General features: G+C 42.4%; 1 protein-coding gene across 2 annotated transcripts in view; it reads left to right on the forward strand.

Moving 5' to 3' along the window:
* Positions 1–287: 287 nt before the first annotated feature.
* LOC307158333 (integrin alpha-X-like) overlaps positions 288–21,245 on the forward strand; it is a 267,631-nt gene continuing 246,673 nt past the window's right edge. For both annotated transcript variants that reach the window (XM_079870811.1, XM_079870812.1), the window contains exons 1-4: positions 288–551; positions 2,515–2,635; positions 3,271–3,365; positions 17,364–17,419. In XM_079870811.1, the coding sequence (XP_079726937.1) occupies positions 305–551; positions 2,515–2,635; positions 3,271–3,365; positions 17,364–17,419 (519 nt within the window). In that variant the 5' untranslated portion in view covers positions 288–304. The remainder of the gene's footprint in view (positions 552–2,514; positions 2,636–3,270; positions 3,366–17,363; positions 17,420–21,245) is intronic.

Here is a 21,245-nt window from a genome sequence, read left to right on the forward strand (position 1 = left end):
AATTACCTTTTACACAAGAAAATTATTAAATAAATTAATTAATAAATATGCCGCGAGTTTAACCCCCCCAATGGTAGACCCAAAGTTACGCCCTTGTATGCAACCTATTTTATTTGTGAAGTGAAACGAAGCTGTGATTCTGTATTTGATGTGAGGTATCGTGGGGGTTATATCGTGAGAAAGTTCCGTGAAGATTGATGAAACCGGATCATGCAGGGGCTTTTGACAATGTATCCATCGTAACTGATTGTTTAGCGTGCTAGTGCCTGGTGGGCGGTTTCATCGCCCTTCACGGAACTTTCTCATGCTACAACCCCCACATGATACCGCACATCAAATACAGCATCACAGCTTCGTTTCACTTCACTCTTATTGCGGAACTTACATTGAACGGATTTGCTTTTACTCAGAAGGTTTTTTTTTTTATCCTCAACAATCTCTGATAAATATGAATCAATTTAAACCATCCTTGCAGCCCAAACCGACCATGTACTGGATTTTTCACCTATATCAAGTGATTTTAATTTACTTATTTTTCGGATTTCTCCTGTGTAAGTAATCTAATTTGTCTATTATATTTTTAAATACAGTGGTCCACTGTATTTGCACACTTAACCAACACTTGAAAATGTACGAATGTAATATAAAATGTATGAATCCATCCGCTAACATGACCTTAAAAGTAAGTTGGTTTTCAAAGTTTTCTTTTCTTAGAAAATAACATTTGTTTGCAATTACCACTTGCTTTGATATTTCATTTCTAATGAAATGACATTCATATATAATTAAATCAAAAAGTGTCCAAATAGCCTACTTTTATGGGGCCACATGATGTATGGTCTTATCCGGACACTTTACAAAACTTCTACAGCGATTTTATTTTTTATTGTAGTGAACCTATTCAGACCTGAATTTGTTTCCACTGAGGAAAATAAAAATCCACTTGATATTTGCTCTTCACCAATGAGTCTAAAAAAACAAGACTTGTGCAAACCCATTTTTTCCTTTCCGCTACAATGGACCAGGTCTGAAGCAGCAACATTTTTTATACCATTTATATGTTTTATATGTATATATTTATATATTTTAACCATACAGTACTTATGGACGAGAGTTTAAACAGTACGTGAATTAGCATTGAAGATTTTGAAAAGAACACATACTGTAACAATGATGAGCAAAGCAATAAAATGTAGAAAAAGGTAAGATGATAGGATGAAGTCTAAAAAAAAACTAGTTTGATTATTTTTCTTGGTTGCAGTTGGTGAATCTGAGCATGTGTGTATATGTATGTGGGTGTTTGTTGGTGTGTTTGTGTGTAAACAAACTGCTTTTGATTGCTGGTTTTGATAAACATATGATTGTATGCATATATCATATGCATATATCATCAAAGCATATTCACTAATTTCACATTTGCTGTTGCTGTTTTTCACTAAAACTAATGAAAAACTGAATGACAGTTTATGGTCGAAATTGAAGACAAAATCATATTGCAGTGAACGGCAATTATGAGCACCTGTGTGGCCAATGCTCCTGCCTCACCCCACCCCCTTAAAGCCTCACACAAACAGAACACATAACACAGGAAAAAAACATATTTAGAACATAACTGAATAGAACATAAAACACTCTTCAGACTTGCTACAATATTAATAATATTAATAATTAATTTGATTAAACCTAATTGTAATAAAGATTAATCTCTTAAAATATCATGTGTTCTACAACTCTGAAAGATCATCAAATTAACTTATCACTTGATTAAAGGGTTAGTTCAGCCAAAAATAAAAGTTCTGTCATCATTTACTCATCCTCATCGTTCCAAACTCGTTAGACTTTCGACGAAAGTATATGAACATAAATCTACATATAAAAGGTAAAAAAGGAGCTCCTCCATCTCCTATGTAGGTGTCACGTTTTACATTTGTTTCCCTTTCATTTTCATGATGGATGTTTTGTTTGCTTGTCTTTGTTCCCATGTTCCCGCCATCATTAGTTGTCTTAGTTACTCATTTTGTTACTAATTAGAGCACCACTTTGTATTGAGATAATTTTCCTGTGTATTTAAGACCTTCAGTTCTCTCCACTCATTGTCTGCTGTTGGATGTGTTTAAGTAAACACCATTGCTTTGTTTCTGCCTTTTATGTTGTTGAATTAAAAGCTAAAAGCTACAGTTTACGTGAAACCTTTTTCTTCGTCATCCTTTGCAGACCTACCTGTGACAAAGTGGTTGGCCATGCATGTCTTATGTGATGTCTAAATTCATTCCCAAATCATATTCAATGGGGCACGTTGTCACACTGTATGCCATAAGCTTTCACAATGAAACTTGCCATCAAACAGGCTGTTATAGGACTGTGGGACAACTCGCTCCATTCACTGACTATGTAAAAGTACCATGATATTATGATCTGATACCATCACTATACCACCAGTACTTTTTTGTACTTTGTGGCACTCTCTCAGTGATTTGTAATCTGTTAATTTTTTTTTTTTCCTGTATCCCCCAGTGGCACGTCATTCGTTGGGGTTCAGTTTAGAGACACTGAATGCCAGAGTTTTCACTGCGCCTGAGGGTGGCTCTCATTTCGGTCATAGGGTTTGTCATTTTGGACCAACTCAAGGTGACAGGTAGGAAAGCCTGTGTTTTATGAATTTCTGCAAAAGGTAGAATAAACTACTAATGGTAATGGCTGCACATGTGGACTTTTCATTATTTGAGAGGTGATGCTACAGATTCAGAGATTATTTTGCTTTGTTATTTTACAATGTGACCTTTAATTTCTGGCTCAATTGACCCTGATGATAAAACATCTATTGACTGGAAAATGATGAGGTTGTGCTTAAGTAATCCTCTGTGAGGAAATGTCTAAAAAAAAATCTCCCCAGCCTTCTCCCCCGGACAGTACATCTCAGAACATGCAGTGTGAATCATCATGTTCAAAATTTAACACCACTGTGCAATAATAGCTGTCTCATTTCAAAGGCTGTGACCTTTGTTGTCCATATACGTCATTGAAGCTGCCTCATTTTAACCATTCCATTCCAAAGCCAGAGAGATATTAGTGTTATTTATGCTCCATGAGGTATAACAGTCAGTTTTATAATGGTTACTTTTCTAAAATGAGAAATTCTGACTTATGCGACCTGCAAATGCGACCTCCTGAGGGTGAGGCCTTCCAAATGAGACACAGCTAATGTTGCATGAAAATCCTGTTTCACCACTACACATCCTCCCTTTGCATAATTTTCTTGTTCTCTTTTAGTGTGTTGGTGACGGACCCTCACCTTCATAATGGGACTGGTGGTCTTTACAGGTGTTCTTACAGTGGTAATAAATGCATGCTGCTCCCGGTGACAGGTGAGAAAATGTCAGTAATCATATCATTAACAATAAGTGCTTTTGAAGTAAGGGATCGAATATTCAGCAACCAAAGCTTTATCATTTGCTCATCTGTATTATAGCTGTTTTTTATTTGTTGAACATCAATTCAATTTTTAACCTTAGATGGGTTGAAACGTTTTTTGGATTTCCAAATTCCGGGAACAGACACAGTCTCTATGTGATGATAGCTAGGTGAAAGAGTCTCTATGTGATGGGATTTATCTGACCTTGGTGACGTGAGACAGCTAGCAGATGGTCGGTTAAGCCAGTCTGTCTCCTTCCTGACCTGAGCCCCAGATTGTCATGTTTTATCTCTAAGACTATGAGCCAAATTACTAGAGAGAAGAGCAGCACCATCCCAGGAGGGATGAATACCATCTCTTTTCAACAGGTCAGGTCTGGCCCAAAAACTTTTCCAATTGTCTATGAATTCTATATTATTATATATGACACCACTTCGACAGCCAGCCATTGAGTGAACACAATCTACTGACTATCTCATCACTCCTGCGAACAGGAAGGGGGCCAGAACAAATTACAGTGCCTGACATCGTACTTGCAAGTTCACACACCTCTTTAATATTAATTTTGGTGATCTCCGACTGGCGGTGTCGAACATCATTTGTGACGACGTGAATAATAATCTTAGAGAATTTACGATTAGCTTTTGCCAGCACTTTTAAATTTGCTTTGATGTCAGGCGCTCTGGCTCCCGGCAAACATGTGACTATGGTGGCTGGTGTCTCGATTTTCACGTTCCGTGTAATATATTCGCTAGGGCACAGTCAACAGGATTCTCAGTGGGTGTTTCACTGAGTGGGGAGAACCTGTTTAATGTTGTTATCGGAACGGAAGAGCGGTGTTTTGTCCCACGACTATAGCGTCTCACCGTCACCCAATTGCCCTGCTGCATGGGCTCTACTTCAGCCAGAAACCGAACAATGTACAGAGTTCACTAATCTAGTCGCATCCAAAGCAGTATCTAAAGCCCTTGCATTCTTACTATCCTCGATTAAAGTTTGGATGTGTGTCTCTAGTTCTGAAATCTTCCCCATCAGCTTTACTATCTCCCTGCATTTATCACATGTAAATCCTGTGCTGACAGAGAAGGATATGCTAAACATGTTGCATGAGGTGCAAGTAACAATAAGAGGATAAGATGACATGACTTACCGTGTTTGCTGACTGATCCTACTCACCTAAGTTGTTTGATAGACTCGTAAAAGGCGCAAGCGCGCGCAAGAAAAATAAATAAATAAAGAGCGCGCGGATGGCACGCTAACAGTCTAGCGAATTACTAGCGTGTTGTGCTAGCAAAAATGATTTAGATTGAAGTTAGCTATGTCAGGTTAATGTGTGATGTTGAGTAAGTTATATTTAGCAGTATAAACAACAAGGAATGATAGTAAATAGTGATTCAAAACATAGGGCCCTATAAAATCCGTTTTATTTTTTCCCAAATTCCGTTTTATTTTTTCCCAAATTCCGTTTTTTCCGTTTTAATTTTTGCAAATTCCGTTTTTTCCGTTTTAATTTTTGGGAATTCAGGTTTTTTTTTACCCTTTACTGTTATTTTAGTCATAAAAAGAGTGTTTTTAATGTTAATGATTAAAATGTACACAAATAAAATAAGAATGACCCTAAATTTATTGAGGTAACAAACAAAATTCTCATTTTAAGAGGTGTTAAATGTGGTTTGGTTTGTTTACTTTAGTGAATGTATTAGGCTAACTAACATGAACCACGAGCAATACATTTGTTACTGTATTTATTAATCTTTGTTAATCTTAGTTAACCCTAACCCTGCATTTTTATTATGTTACTTCACACAGTGCATTAAGCTAACTAATGTTAATAAATACAACTTTTCATTTAAATAATGTAGGCTACTAAATGGTGAAATTAACATTAATAAAGATTAATAAATGCTGTAGAAGTGCACTTTATTAATAGTTAATGTTAACTGATCTAGTTAACTAGAGTTTAATAAATGGAACCTTATTGTAAAGTGTTACCGATTTTGTTATACACCGAACCGATTCAGTGTTGGACAGATCAGTTGTTTTAACCATTCATTAAAGTGAATCGGTTCAAAGGAGTCATTAGTTCGCGAATCGGACGTATCATTAGCAGACTTGTACGCGTTGTGTGATTATCCCGGCAGTTAGGACATCGCACAAGATTTGTCAACACAGAAAACATTTCATCATTGGATAGGTTTTGTTTAGTTTATTGAAAATGTTTTTATGTCAGCTGAATGGGCGGAACGCTTTTCAGAGAAGAAGGCAAGGTAAAAAAGTATTTTTTTTTGCACAATTCACACCCAGCGGTAGCCTAATTCAGGAAAAAAAAATATCCGAATACTCCACGTGAAACTTCGTTCTTCTGATCTTTTACCATTGTGTCCATTCTCAATTGATTTAAGCGCGAGGGAGTGAGAGAGAGCAAGACAGTTTGAAGACGCGCGCGCGACCGGGCCTCTCTCTCTGCTCGTTCTTTCAGTAATATGCGATTTTCCTCAGACATACGTTTTTCCCCCACACAAAAACAGAATTTTATTCCAAATATATAAAATTCCGCGAAATTCCGCGTTGACACTAGATTCCGCGTTAATTTGCCAATTCCGCGATTCCGTCCGCGATTCCGTGATCGCGGAAATTATAGGGCCCTAAAAACAGAAAGACATACGAAGCTTTCAGACGCACACCAACGCAAACAGCAGCAGAAGCAACGAGGCAGACAGGAGCAATCAATCCAGATTCAAAATGAGGGTCTATGAACATGAGGAAATAATGCACACACTGGTCCAGACAGTTCAGGTGGCCAGGGTGGACCAGAAAGTTCAGGGGACCATGGCGGCGCGGCCATTTCAGCTATGGGGAAATGGCCTGGAATAGATACCGGCTCAGGAACAGACATGACGTGAATAGTCTCTGGCTCGGCAGACGTAACGTGAACAGTCTCTGGCTCGGCAGACGTGACGTGAACAGTCTCTGGATCGGCAGACGTGACGTGAACAGTCTCTGGCCCGGCAGACGTGTCGTGAACAGGCTCTGGCCCGGCAGACGTGATGTGAACAGTCTCTGGCTCGGCAGACGTGACGTGAAGAAGCTCAGGCTCGGCTTGCCTGATGTGAAGAGGCTCAGGCTCGGTAGGCCTGTTGTGAAGAGGCTCAGGCTCGGCAGGCCTGACGTGAAGAGGCTCAGGCTCGGCAGGCCTGACGTGAAGAGGCTCAGGCTCGGCAGGCCACTTAACAATAGTGCATAGTCAATATACTGGGCCAGGGAAATTATTTTTTCCCCCTGCAATCTGGACCGCACCGGTTCATTCTGGCCAAAACGAAAAATGTCCTTTAGAGCCACATCGTTAAATTCTACCTGGTAGCATAGTTCACAAAATGTATCCACATAGTCCTCCAGAAGACGATTCCCCTGGCATAAACGAAAGAGGAAAGCTGCTGGGTTCATGGTTGATGGTCTAGTATTCTGTTAGAAAGATCCACTAAAGGCAAGCCTTGAGAACCCAAGTGCAGCTTTATTTACAAAATAATCCAAAAGCATGAAACAAAAGCATGGCGTGGCATGAAATGCTATGACAAAATGCTATGAACAAAAACTCGCACAACAGTGGTTACAGGAATTAATACTAGACAAAGACACGACAAACATGAGGGCTTAAATACACAGACTAAAGACAAGACAAGGGACACCTGTGAACAATGATCAGACAATTAATCAATGACAAAATGCATGGCAGGATTACATGACAAACAGGGAATCACATGACAGACATGAAGCATTACAAGACACAGAAACATGACGAACAAAACCAAAATCGTGACACTCTCTCTAGTTTCCTGCAAGTTTGCAGTTTCGTTTTCTGAAGTTGTTGTTGTTGTGTGTGTGTGGTTTTTTTATATATATATTTCTTTATTTTGTTTCCTTTTAAAATTCCAGTTATACAGTTCGTTTTTTTTTTCCCCTAGTCGTAGTTTTGCCATTTTTTATTTTTGCTCTTGTTTCTGTTTGTTATCTCTTGTCTTGAAGCTTGTCTTCTGTGTAGTTTCATGTTGGTCCCTGCCCTGCCCTGAATCCTGTTCCACCCTGGTTGCTGACTCTCCTGGCCTAGCAAATTGTCTGGTGTTACGTCAAGTCTCATCACCAACTGTCATGCCTCTGGTTCCCTGAGCCGCTGCCTTTTCTCTATCATTGGCCGTCACATCTTTGCAGTCTCTACCGCAACCAGCCAATACTCCTATTGTGTGTCCCGCAGTACTGTTTGGCCTGTCACTACTCCATTACCTTCTTGTGCCTTGTCTACTGTCCTGCCAATACATTTTCTTCACTCATTTCTGTGTTTAGGCTTATTCTCGTTCAGAATTCTTGACAGAACGAACCAGCCAGAACCAGACCCAGCAGAATGAGCATCCGTATTATTCCTCCTGCGACAGCTCAGAAGAGAATGGCACTCCAGAAGGGGTTGGCTTCGCTGTGTCAGCAGGGCTGGGAGGTATGATCCTTCGCCCAGTTCTTCTGGACTATGGCTAGGGGCTTGGAGTACCATGACACAGTCCTTAAGGAAGCTTTCAACCACTGCCTGGATGATCCCCTACCTCAGTGGGAAATGGAACAGTTAAAAATCCTGGACTTTTGGAATTTTACCAATTACCTGCATCATTGCAAAGATTGGAGGATCCTGACACCACCAGAGCCTGCCTGTAGTGACCACCTCACTCTTCCTCCTTCGTCGAGTCAAGATCTTGCTCTTTTGAATCCAACAGGGCAGCTCGGACTGCTGCATCAGTCTGTCTCCACCGAGTCAGCTCCAGTTGTTCCGGAGACCGTTCCAGTCACCCCGGTGTATGCAAAGACCGTTCCAGTCACCCCAGAGTCTGCAGGGACCGTTCCAGTCACCCTATAAGAGTCTCTTCCAGAGCAGCGCAGTCTCATTGTTTTGCCCACGGAGACTGTTCCAGAGGCTCTCGTTGAGCCCATTATGGCCACGGAGCCCGTTCCCTAGCAGCCCGTGCTCACTGTTACGGCCATGGAGTTTGTCCCTGAGGTGCCTGCTGTCATTGCCAAGCAGGCCACCCCTGAGCACAGTCCAGAGTCTACTACATTCCATGAGCCTGCTCAAGCTCCAGAGCAGCTCATTTCTTCTGTCGTGAGCAAGAATGCCAGTCGAGTCTGCTCCTGCCAGTCCAGAGCCAGTCGTGTCTGCTTCTGCCAGTCCAGAGCCAGTCGAGTCTGCTGCTGCCAGTCCAGAGCCAGTCGAAGCTGCAGTCTGGAGCCAGTCGAGCCTGCACCTGCCAGTCCAGAGCCAGTCAAGCACAAATTGCCATGCCCTCAGAAGCGAAAGTGAAGGAGGGCCCATGTTGGCAAGTCAAATGTCCTTCTGTTAGAGGCCCATAGCCCATTGGTCCAGGAGGGCCCCCGAGTCAGTCCCTGAGCCCGTCAGTGCAGCCTAGGAGGGCGCTTCCGAGTCAAGTCTAGTGTTCGTTTCTGCAACCCAGGAGGGCACTCCCATGTCAAGTCTAATGTCTGTCCCTGAAGTCCTGGAGACTGTTTCAAAGTCAGTATCTGAGCCTGTTCCCCAAAGATTCACCCTCCCTGCTAATGCAGTCATGGCCCCTGAGTTCATCCCAATGTCCTTCCTAAATCAAGAGTTTGTCCCTGAGACTGCTTCTGACATGAGGACCATTTTCAAGACCCCACCAGTGGAGCGAGCCCATGTCGCCAGAAGGGCCACAGACAATATCCCCATCCCACCCTCACTGTTACAGTATCTGGCCCTTATGGGTTCCTGAAGCCGGCACCTCCCTGGTCACTCAAACTATTTCCCTGGATTATTTTCCTCCCTCTTATTATATCCCTCTTACTTTATTATAGGTCTTATTTCTCACTCTAGTTTCCTGCAAGTTTGCAGTTTCATTTTGATTCTTTTGTTTTTAGATCCAGTCAATTATTCATAGAATTTATTTATTTTGCTTTTCTCTCGTTTGCAAGTTGTGTTTTTATTTTTTTAGAATGTATATGTGTCTTTTATTTCCTTTTCAAATTCCAGTAATGTAGTTAGTTTGTATTTTCCCTAGTCATAGTTTTGCACATTTTTATTTTTGCTCTTGTTTCTGTTTTTCTCTTGTTGTCTCGTGTTGGTTTCTGCCCTGCCCTGTATCCCGTTCCACCCTGTGGACAGATTATTAAAGTGAAATTTATTTCAGCTCTCACCTGTTCTGTGTTGTACGGTAAACAACTAATAAATTGTTATTCCATAGCTGATCATCTAAGAGTTAAAAATCCCACAGTTCACCAGTAAATCACTGAACACTTAAGATTAAGAGTTCAAATTTGGAACAGTTAATCTTTAAAACACTGAACAACAGTTTTAAATAACAAAGCAATTAAAACATTAAAATCCAGCTCATTGTACAAATGCAAAAACAAAACAAATAACATTCACTTAGTCAGTAATTCACATACTTATTAATCAGTTTACTCTTATTTAATTACTAATTATGGTGTTATATGTAGTTGTTCATCCCAAATGTCTAGGCCTTAACAGCACCTGAGACAATAGGATTCGACAGAAGGTACAGTTGATTCAGTGCCTTTCAACTGTACCCTGCTGTCCACTCCGCATACTTTTATAAATTGCACGATAACACTGAAAGAAGTCATGTTATGAAATATGACAATTTTTATGAGAACAGACTACAGATCATGTTAAAGAGAGTTAAAGTAAAATTCTCACCTCTAAAACTAGACTTTTTTTTTCTATATCTTCAGATATAGAGGACACTGGTATGCATGTGTGGAGCAAAAAATATGGGTCAGGTGTGATTCACAAATATTATTTAATGTTTCAACTGTACCCTACACATTTTGATTGTCTCCCTTATCTGACCCATTTCAGGGGCGAGATGTTCTCATTGATTTGCTGTCAGAGATGTACAACACAATTAATCACTGTTCCCTTTCAGTCAGGTAACGTTCGACTTAGTCGATCGTACCGACTGTATGGGATAACGCCTAGTGAGCCCGATCACTCTGATTATTCTTAAAATCAAGCCAACAAGCTTTGGCAGGTGCGTAATCAATGCCCCGCCTTACCCAGCAGGTATAAACACGGAAGTGGATGCACCTACCAGTTGTCTTTCGCTTTCGGAGCTGATCGGTTCATTCTGATGGTCTCTGATCGAGCGACTATACAACGAGTTTGCCGGTGTTCTTTTGGAAGACTCTCCTGGTGTCTGTGTTTATAGCAGTTGCAGCGGTGGTCGCGAGCTACGGAAGCTCTCTTCAGCTGTTTCCACAGCATTTTCTTCTTAGTAAAAGTGTTTTGTTGACGCGGTTGAGGGCGGAAGTATTGAGTGCTTCACTTTCAAGTGTTGCCGCGGTTGTTCCCGTGTGCTCCGGCACTGGTGACGGGTCCCATTTCTAAAAGAGCAAACACGATTGTGATTTGTGTGTCTTTTTCAAGATGCCATTTCATCCGTGCGTTTCTGGGTGCGGTCGGTCTCTGTCGTCCTCTGACGGCCACTAGAGCTGTGTCACGTGCCTGGGCATTCAGCACGCTGAAGCAGCTCTTGTGGATGATTCATGTCCTCATTGCGGGGATATGATCATCTCGATGCTAAGATCAAGACTCGCTTCTGTTAAATGCGGAAGTGTAGTCCCCGTGCCTTTGCCCCATTCTAGAGCGCCCCCTGGGTTAACCTCCCAGGGGAAACCTGGAATGCCGCAGGGTACAGGTGATCTGAGAGTTACGGTGAGGGGTAATCTGCCCGGTGTGGCCCCGTGGATCCCTCCCGTTTCTCAGGCATCGCAGCCGGGGGAAGCTCAGCAGGAATGCGCCGGTCCCTCTGTGATGGACCGACCGGACATTTCTTTTAGGGGGACTCCGGACGATGGGATGTCCATCGCAGCATCAGAGGGGGAGCTTGATTTGACGGAGGAAGACTCGGTGCCGTTGCCCTCCTCCGGGAGGGTGGCTAGGCCGATGTTGGATCCTGAGATGATGGTTATGCTCAAGAATGATTGGTTTCTTGGAGCGGGCCGGTCTGGTTCTCAGCCCGCCACTCCGGTACCTTTCTTTCCTGAAGTGCATGAGGAGCTCACTAGGTCGTGGAAGGCACCTTTCTCTGCCAGAAACAGGCTTGGTAGCTCCTCCTCCCTCGCTACCCTCGATGGAGGTGCGGATAAGGGTTACGAGGCGATCCCCCCCTGTGGAGCAGTCTGTTGCGATGCAACTGTGTCCAGCGACCGCTACCTCCTGGAAGGGAGACCCTCGTCTCCCCTCTAAGGCCTGTAAGTTCTCGTCTGCTTTGGCGGGCAGAGCTTACAAGGCCTGTGGGCAGGCCGCATCTTCGCTGCATGCCATGGCGTTGCTTCAGGTCCACCAGGCCCAGGCACTCATGGACATGCATGAGAGTAGAGCAGATCGTGAGCTCATGGGTGAGCTCCGCACTGCAACCGATTTGGTCCTCCGGGGTTCAAAGGTTGCAGCTCGCACGATCGGTCTGGCGATGCCCACCTTGGTGGTCCAGGAGCACCATCTCTGGCTCAACCTGGCGGATATGAGGGAAGCGGACAAGGTTCGGTTCCTGGACTCCCCCATTTCCCAGGTTGGGTTATTCAGCGACGCGGTGGAGAACTTCGCCCAACAGTTCTCCACTGTACAGAAGCAGATGGAGGCCATTCGGCACATCCTTCCCCGACGGCCTGCTGCTGCCTCCACCCAGCCGTCGGGGATAGATCCTCCACCTGCCCGTTGCCGAGGGCGTCCCCCTGCGTCCGCCTCTTCTCCCGCTTCTTCTCTCCATCCAGACGCAGGCGTAGCGCCCCGCCCACCTCAGGTGCTGCCAAGCCAGGTGGTAAGCACAAGCACAAGCGCTAGCGAGGTGGGCCGCACAGGGATGGGATTTTGTTCTTGGAGATGGTACTGGTTCACTCCCTCCCCTCGGTGGAGGACCAGGGGGAGTCTTTGTTTGTGTATGTCTGTTCCGCCGCTGGCACCCCGTAAAAATGGAGCCAGTGCTACTTACATTTTCAAAGAAAGAGCAAATTTCTTTATCCCTGAGCATTAGCAGTGGTGAGCTGTAGGTGTGCAACCCAGCAGCCTGACACCAACAGCCACGTCTGTATCACCAGCCCTCATTATAGCGATTCGGTATTGGTTGGGCATCTCACGCTATTTTGAGATCCTCTGAAACGAGGGAAACGGGTAAGTGCACTTACACTTAAAGATATTAGAAAAGGCAGTATCCTCACAACTGTGTTCCTTTCTTGAAAGAAATGATATCTGCGAGGATTTCCAGTCCGGATTTAGACCGTACCATAGTACTGAGACAGCTCTCATTAGAGTCACAAATGATTTGCTCTTATCATCCGATCGTGGTTGTGTCTCGCTATTAGTGTTACTCGATCTTAGTGCTGCATTTGACACCATTGACCACAACGTTCTTTTAAATAGATTAGAACATTATGTTGGCATTACGGGAAATGCACTAGCATGGTTTAAATCATACTTATCTGACCGTTATCAGTTTGTAGCAGTAAATGATGAGATGTCTCATCGATCACAAGTTCAGTATGGCGTACCACAAGGCTCAGTACTAGGACCGCTGCTGTTCACTCTGTACATGCTACCATTAGGAGATATCATTAGGAAACATGGCATTAGCTTTCACTGTTATGCCGATGATACTCAGCTCTATATTTCTTCAAAACCTAACGAAACTTATCAATTCACAAAATTAACGGAATGCATAGCGGTTATAAAAAATTGGATGACTCGTAATTTCCTACTTCTAAATTCTGAAAAAACAGAGTTTCTAATTATTGGACAAAAAACTTCCTCATGTAATAACCTAGAATACTGTCTAACACTTGATGGCTGCACTGTTAAGTCTTCGTCGTCGGTTAGGAACCTGGGTGTGCTCTTTGATACCAATCTTTCATTTGAAAGTCACGTGTCTAGTATCTGTAAAACTGCATTTTTCCATCTTAAAAATATATCTAAATTACGCCATATGCTCTCATTGACAAATGCGGAACAATTAGTTAATGCGTTCATGACCTCAAGGCTAGATTATTGTAATGCCCTACTGGGTGGTTGCCCTGCACGCTTAATAAACAAACTACAGCTGGTCCAAAACGCAGCAGCTCGAGTTCTTACCAGAACCAGGAAGTATGACCATATTAGCCCAGTTCTGTCAAAACTGCATTGGCTCCCTATTAAACATCGCATAAATTTTAAAATATTGCTGATCACTTACAAAGCACTAAATGGTTTAGCTCCGCAGTACTTGAGCGAGCTCTTAACGCATTATAGTCCGTCACGTCTATTGCGATCTCAAAATTCCGGCCAGTTACTAATACCTAGAATATCAAAATCGACTGCTGGCGGTAGATCCTTTTCCTATTTAGCACCAAAACTCTGGAACAGTCTTCCTACCATTGTCCGGGAAGCAGACACACTCTGTCAGTTCAAAGCCAGATTAAAGACACATCTCTTTGACCTAGCTTTCACATAATACATTATAGACTTCTATAATTTAATGTTAGGCTGCATATATTAGGTCAGCCGGAACCGGGAACACTTCCCAAAAATCCTGATGTACTCGTTACATCATGAGAAGAATGGCATCTACGCTAATTTTAGTGTCTGTGTTTATCCCGAGGTTTTCCTGCAGCCTGCCGGATCCAGGCCGTATCCAGATCTGACGAAGGACCTTCGCCTGGACCGATGACAACGCAGTGCTGAAGTGCCAACTAGTCTCTCCCTATGGAGGATCCCACTACCACTATACAGATAAGGCGTTGTCGGGAAAATTCGTTTCGCGTTCCTACCCCAAAGCAACAAAATAAAATAAAATTCTTTATCAAAATTTATAAGGAAAGACAAGTACTTTGTTTAGGCTTGGTTTGTAGGGAATTCCAAACCTGCGTATATTCAAACGCACTATAGAACCCATTCTAAATGCGCATGTGAGCGCCATCAGCGTTTCTCACAGGTAAAGTCTGTGTAGAGGGAATGGTGTCGTCTTAGCGGCCCCTAATTTAATAACAAATGATCGTTGCGACGGAAGCAAATCAATCAAAACTAACTTTAGATGGAAATAACTTAACTCTGCTATAAAGCCAAAACAATCTCTGTTACCTTAAATTATACGCTTATCTCTGTAAAGCTGCTTTGAAGCAATCTACATTGTTAAAAGCGCTATATAAATGAAGATGACTTGACTTGACTTGACATGTACACATGATTCAGTCTCGGGCCGCCTACGGGCCTTCTGAGTAGAGTCCCTGTTTACTGAAGTTGAGGTTGATGGTATCTGGAATTCTGTTGATTCACCGGTGTAGCGCCGTGAGGTGTTCCTGGCTGTTTCAGCTTTTTTCCTTATGCTAGAGACTCAGCTTCATTAGTTAGCAGTAATGCGTTCGAGGACCCGCTCATGCCTTCTCACGCACTCTGCTGCTAACCAAGCAGGCAGACCTGGTCTTTGGCCGCCTACGGGCTCTCTGAAGCTAGGTCTCTGCCTCCGAACCGTTGCCTCATTCTGAGTATGTCTGGTATGCTGAGCCTTTTGGGTAGTCAGTTGTAGCGCTGAAAAGTGTTCCTGATTGTCTCGATTGGTTTGTGTTTTTTTGACTCGGCTAAGGCGATTCAGTTCGTCTGGCACTCTTTCGGTCCGGTGCTGCCTGTGTCACTATGTGTGCAGGTAGTACCGTGACGAGTGTGGTCATCGCTTCCCACTGGTGAGGGTTGCAGCAAGGCCATTCCTCCAGCCGATATGGAAACGGGTCTCTATGGGATCCGTTTCTGTAATACTTGGGTTACAGAGAGTTCATTGAGATCTGTGTTTACTGTTCGGGCCTTTTTTGGAAGATAAAAAGCCCCTGTTCAGTTTTCACACAGCAGGTAAAACTGTGGTCCTTCAGTGGTTGCAACGAAGGACCTGCTGAACTCACGGCTTAGTAGGCTCCTTCATTGAAGTCAGTCTCACTTACCCTGAGTTTAGTGTCGGCTTGCTACGCCATTCCCCTCCTTGGACTGGATAAGTGCGTAAATTTACTCTGGTGAGTTATACGGAACCCTATTGAGTTCCTCCGAACCCCCTGTCGGTAGTAGACGTGGCAGAGCATCTGATACTAGTCCTATCACTTGTGAAACTTGTGTTAGGTGGGGCCCATACGTTGTGATCCCTACGGTGATCCCGTATGTGTATTTCTCTACGGCATGCTTCCTACGGTAAGCTCGTATCTTCCTTCGGCAGAGTCACCTCTGCCGTCATTGACTGGTTGTGTCTGGCTGGAGCCACCTCAGTGACATCCCATATGTTGTACTACCCGCTTAGGCGCCTGGTCCATATGTGTTTTCCACGTTACTCTCATGTAGATGTGGCTTCGCAGCGTAGACCTCTCCTTCAAGGTACACTTTCCCAGTGGTCCTGTGGAACAGCAGTAACTTCCTGACCTAAGCTCGACCGTCCGCCATGCGGAGGCTCTTGCAGCTTTGTGTTTAGGCACTGGAAGGTGGCAGTAGTAGTAGCGTTTTAGATGATCCCATACAGTTGGTACGAGCGTCTAAGTCGAACATTCCTCGACTGAAAGGGAACGTCTCGGTTACCAATGTAACCCTCGTTCCCTGAAGGAGGGAACGGAGACTTAGTCCCCTTGCCACTTCTACTGGACCACCGCTGACTGGGGCACGATCTGCTCCTCAGCGAAAAACAACTGGTAGGTGCATCCATTTCCGTGTTTATACCCGCTGGGTAAGGCGGGGCGTTGATTATGCACCTGCCAAAGCTTGTTAGTAATCAGAGTGATCGGGCTCACTAGGCATTATCCCATACAGTCAGTACGATCGACTAAGTCTCCGTTCCCTCCTTCAGGGAACGAGGGTTACATTGGTAACCGAGACGTTTGTGGATACCATAAAAATGAATGACAAGTGCCATACAATGAATCCTACCTGTCACAAAATTATTTGTGACTTCTCTTATGAAAAGAACCATTTATTTCAGTGTAAACTTCAAATATAGATCAACCCAAGATGAATGTTTAATGGAAAACATTGAAGATAGCAAATAGTGATAAGCTGTTTATTCAGAGTACTAAAGCCTCTCCTCTAAAAAGAGGACTATGATTTTTTGCTAACCATTGAGGGTTGTCTAATGCTACCTTCAAGTGCACCTTGGAATACTTATTACCATAATACTTATGGTAACTAATTTGAAACTCAAACTCATGGGCCCAGCCCATCCTTTTAGGCAGTTAGAAATTAGGTTACCATCAGGTTAAATAAATGTACCATCAGAATAATGTACAACTGCTCTGCTTGGTTTTGGTTTGTTCTCAGCTTAGTTCTTTCACATCCACCTATGTGAGATGGAAAATATAAAAGTTCTCACATTTATTTTAATGGGTTTTGCTTTTGGTAATACAGTCACAACGATCACACAATGAAAGTGTTAAACTGATACTGTCAAATCTTTTCTTACATGTTTGTTTTTTATTTTAATTTTATTTTTTGCTATCAACAGCTTTTACATTCAGAACTATGACAAACGGATTGTTTCCTCATTCAAAAAAGGAAGTGAATTGGCAACTTTTGTGCGAATGTTTCAACACTGCAGAAGACTGTTGAAACAGAAAAGTCCTGACACATGACACTTAACATCAGCACTACTTCTTGTAAAGCTATTTTGAAACGTTATGCAATTGTAATTGTATTGTAAGAGATACTATACAAATACATTTGAAGTAAGTTTACATTTAAACTGTTTTACAGCAGTTTTTGATATTGGAATTGACATGAACTGCTGAAGTGTAGCATTAACAGTGCTCAGAGTGGTTGTGTCTTTAACGGCAGTCAAATGCAACTTAATTAAATGCTAAATTAATAAATGTAAAAAACTTAATGTCAGATTTTCCTGTTCATTATGATCTTGGTATTTTTTTTCCCTTTCAGTTGATCCAGGCATCGCGTTTGGCTTGTCCCTTGCCTGTGATGAAGATCAAGCTATTGTAAGTAGTATTATTTCTTTTTTATGATGATAAAGATTATAAACTACAGTTTATAAAAATAATTATTGACACTTTTAATATACATATTATTATTATTACTGTCAACATATTATTACACGACTCTAGATTACATAATCTTTTTGGTAGATCACTAAATGTCAGTGTCAGGGATTATTTTGTGATAAAGACCGGCTGAATGTACATAATCCCTTACACACAAACATTGCACCCTCACCTCACATTTTGGTGACATAATGGTGCATAGTTGTGTAGTAGTCCATTGTGAAGTTCATACCTGTCTGTAAAAGGGAATATCTAGGATATTCTGAATTTATCCTGAATCATAAAATGACAAATGGGACATGGCCTTGTGGACCCTGCGGCCTTGTGGATTTCACAGACATGTGAAAGTAAAGGCCATAAGTCTGCTAGTTCCTGGAAGCAAATCTTAATTACCTGAAGAGAGCTATCCGTTAGCATTCCCATTCATCTAAATGGCAGTTGTTCGGCTGTCGCAGGACCCCTTGAAGTGAGTGAAACACTGACTCCTTGAGCTGCGCCAGGTTCTGTTTCAGAGTCCTGCACGGGTCCGATTTTGTAAATCCGCGCCCGCCCGTACCCGCAGTGCTTAAAGCCGCATCCGGCCCATTTTCCGACAGCAGCACTAATTAAAATCCACACCCGAACCGACCCGCTTAAAATAGAACCGACCAAAATAAAATCAGTTTAGACAATCACATTATAGACACACTTACAAAAATGTTTATTTCCAGGTCATACAGAAGTTATTACATGACCATTAACACAAGGACAACTTCAGCCGAAGCTGTCAACAGGCCGGTACATGAAGAACATGGCTAACGTTACCACAAAACTGTGTAGCCTTATAACATTTTACCAATCGAACAGACGCGGCTACAACACTATATCTCCCACGCAACTTCGTCTAGCCTACATCTGACAATTTTGGGTTCAAACATGCCCTGCACACGACACATACTTAACAGTGTTAAATTTGAAAAATACTGTTTGATAGAACTGCTTGGTTTGTTACCACAGTTACTGTATCTTCGTGCTTCCTCAGCGATGAAGTTCCACATTTGCAGCTATCCAGCACGAAAATGCATGCAGCATTTTCACAATATTGTTTTCTTCAGATAACTCCAAATTTCTCCCACACACTGGACTTGATTTTTGATGACGTATTGTTAACAACTTTACCATCTCCACTAGCTATTCTTTTCTTCAACTCATCAGCATCCATCTCGACGACTGCAAGCAGATCGCGCGCGCGGTTATAATGAATTTTTAAAAGTGAAAGTAGGTATAGAGACTCCTGGGAGGGCATGGGCACAAATAAACTGATGTGGATTTTAAATTATTTTATCTTTTATTTTAACTTGAAATACAGGCATATTTTTGTAGATGTGTTCCTAAAAATATGCATATATTTTTATGTTTGCACGCAGGGCCTGAAGTTAACTTTTTTGACCACTAGCCACTGTGGCAGGTGGATTTAAAAATCCACCTGCCACAGTAACTTTTTACCAGCCAGTTTTTTTTTTGTTTAGTTTTTTTGCCTCATAAAGGAGAAAAATAGAAATCACACAAACATTGTTCTTTAACTTGTAAGAATACACATTTAAGTGCTGTCAAGTTATTAACGAAATCATTATAAGTAATAATAACTCTTAGACTATAATTTTTTTTAATCTTTTTATTCACTGATTTGCTGTGTCACAGACATAGTCATATTCATATATACTGACTGCTGCTAATCTGAGTCCACAAAAAAGGAGCATATGCACTCCTCTTCCTCTTCCTCCACTGCAGCTGCATCTTCCATGAGGTCTGGTCTCCTTGACATGTCCCCACCACTTTTTGCCAGGGTCGATATTGTCCCCACCACTTTTTAAAACATCTCGCTCGTTTTAAAACATCTCGAATGTACCAATTCTACAAATAAATAAAACATCTCCAGTTAACTGGCAGAGCATTAATTTTGTTAGTTTTTTAAATAAGAGGCGATCTAGCGCTGAAAGGTGTTTTTTAAATCAAGTGATCAAAGTGCTCGTTGCCGCTGCGATCAGAGGCACGCGCGGATACAGTGTTTTCTCGTGTGGCATTTTCTTCACTCCGACGCGCGCTTTGCAGTTTGCATTTCTGTATGTCTTCCCTGCTACAGCTAACCCTTTCTGTTCATCCACCCTACAGAAACAATGACAATTCACAGTAAGCTTGATAACACATGCATGCCAGCGCATGCACGCACGCACGTACACACACACACACACACACACACCGTGCTAACTCAACAGATATAGACCTAAGTTACCGCAGCTCGTATGTAAACAAATCACACACGGCTGTGTTGATGGCTGATTTAGTCGGTATGTTAGACAGTTCCTGGCAACTGTTAATTACAGCCTTCAGGAACCGTTAAGCAGAACTAAATTAATATTAATATTACTAGTAAAGTTACCGGGTAGCCTACCGGACATTTTCTCACTGGTTCCCAACTCCCAACATACACACGCACACACATCTGTGTAACTGTCATTGTACCGTAACCAACGTCAGCTTTGCTTTATCTCATCTCATCCCATCTCACCAACAGTTTAATACTGTTACTCGCACATCCAAAACGACGTCTTTTACTTAAACGTCGCGGACTTAAAAAAAAAAAAAAAAAAAACAACAACAACAGACGCAAAAACAAACAATCACTCAATTCTCATTGGCTACCCGCCAATGTGGCAGGTAGATTGACAGTTTTACCCGCCAATTGCAAAATTCACCCGCATTTGGTGCGTGGTCGGGTGTTAATTTCAGGCCCTGTTTGCACGTGATTGTTTTAAACCCGTGTTTAGACCCGTGTTTAGCCCGTGTCTGACCAGACCCGCACCTGTATCCATTTTTTCACCAGTATGAGCAAAATACCAAGAACCCGTGCAGGACTCTGTTCTGTTTAACCAAACAGCTATCTTTTGTGTCATATGTTGACAGCAAGGACGTTCCCATAGTGTGGTTCCATTATGACTAGAGACCATGTAATGGTGTTTATGTGTGGTGTTACATTAGGGCGTGTATCTGTCAACTGTTCTTTGGGAACTGGCTTTTGTCTTACACAGCCATTAGATATTTGACCTCTTTCTGTTCCTCTCTTCTGTAAAAAGGAAATAAGAATCTTATGTGAAAAAGCATGTTGTGACTTACACACAAACTCACAGGCACATATGCACGCACACGTTATTATAAGGTTATTACAGGGTTCAGAATTACAAGATTCAGCAGAAATCCCCTTGGCTTTATTTCCCAGAAGTTTTCTTCTGTGCGGGGCCTTTTGACATGGTTGAGGTCAGAGATACTGCAGTCCAGGACAATGGGACTGTGGCAAACAGAGCGGGGCCGAGAGCTTTTGGAACTAAGTGAGCCCCTGCTTGCCACAGGGACTGTGAATTATTATTGGTTATTATAGAAGCAAACCATAGATCCATAGGAACTGTGTGTATACTAGCTATGTGTGTCTGGCCCTTTAGTTTTGAGTATAAAAAATGGGGCATATGCTTGGTCTTGGCGGACTAGATCTGCCTATGCAGTATTCCCCCAAGCAGATCTAGCAGTTAGAAATGTGGGCTGCCATCAGGTGCATAAAAGGCACGTGAAGGATCTCACAGTTAATATTAAGTTACTTAATATTAACAGCTTTAGTTCTCTTTTAATATTGCTTAATTACATCATATGTTATATAAAAAACAAGATCTCATACAAGTACCTTTTTGCAATCATATCTTAATTTTTGTGGGCATTTGACTTTTTTGAGACA

This window comes from Squalius cephalus (assembly GCF_949319135.1).
Source record: "Squalius cephalus genome assembly, chromosome: 5".
Taxonomy (NCBI): domain Eukaryota; kingdom Metazoa; phylum Chordata; class Actinopteri; order Cypriniformes; family Leuciscidae; genus Squalius; species Squalius cephalus.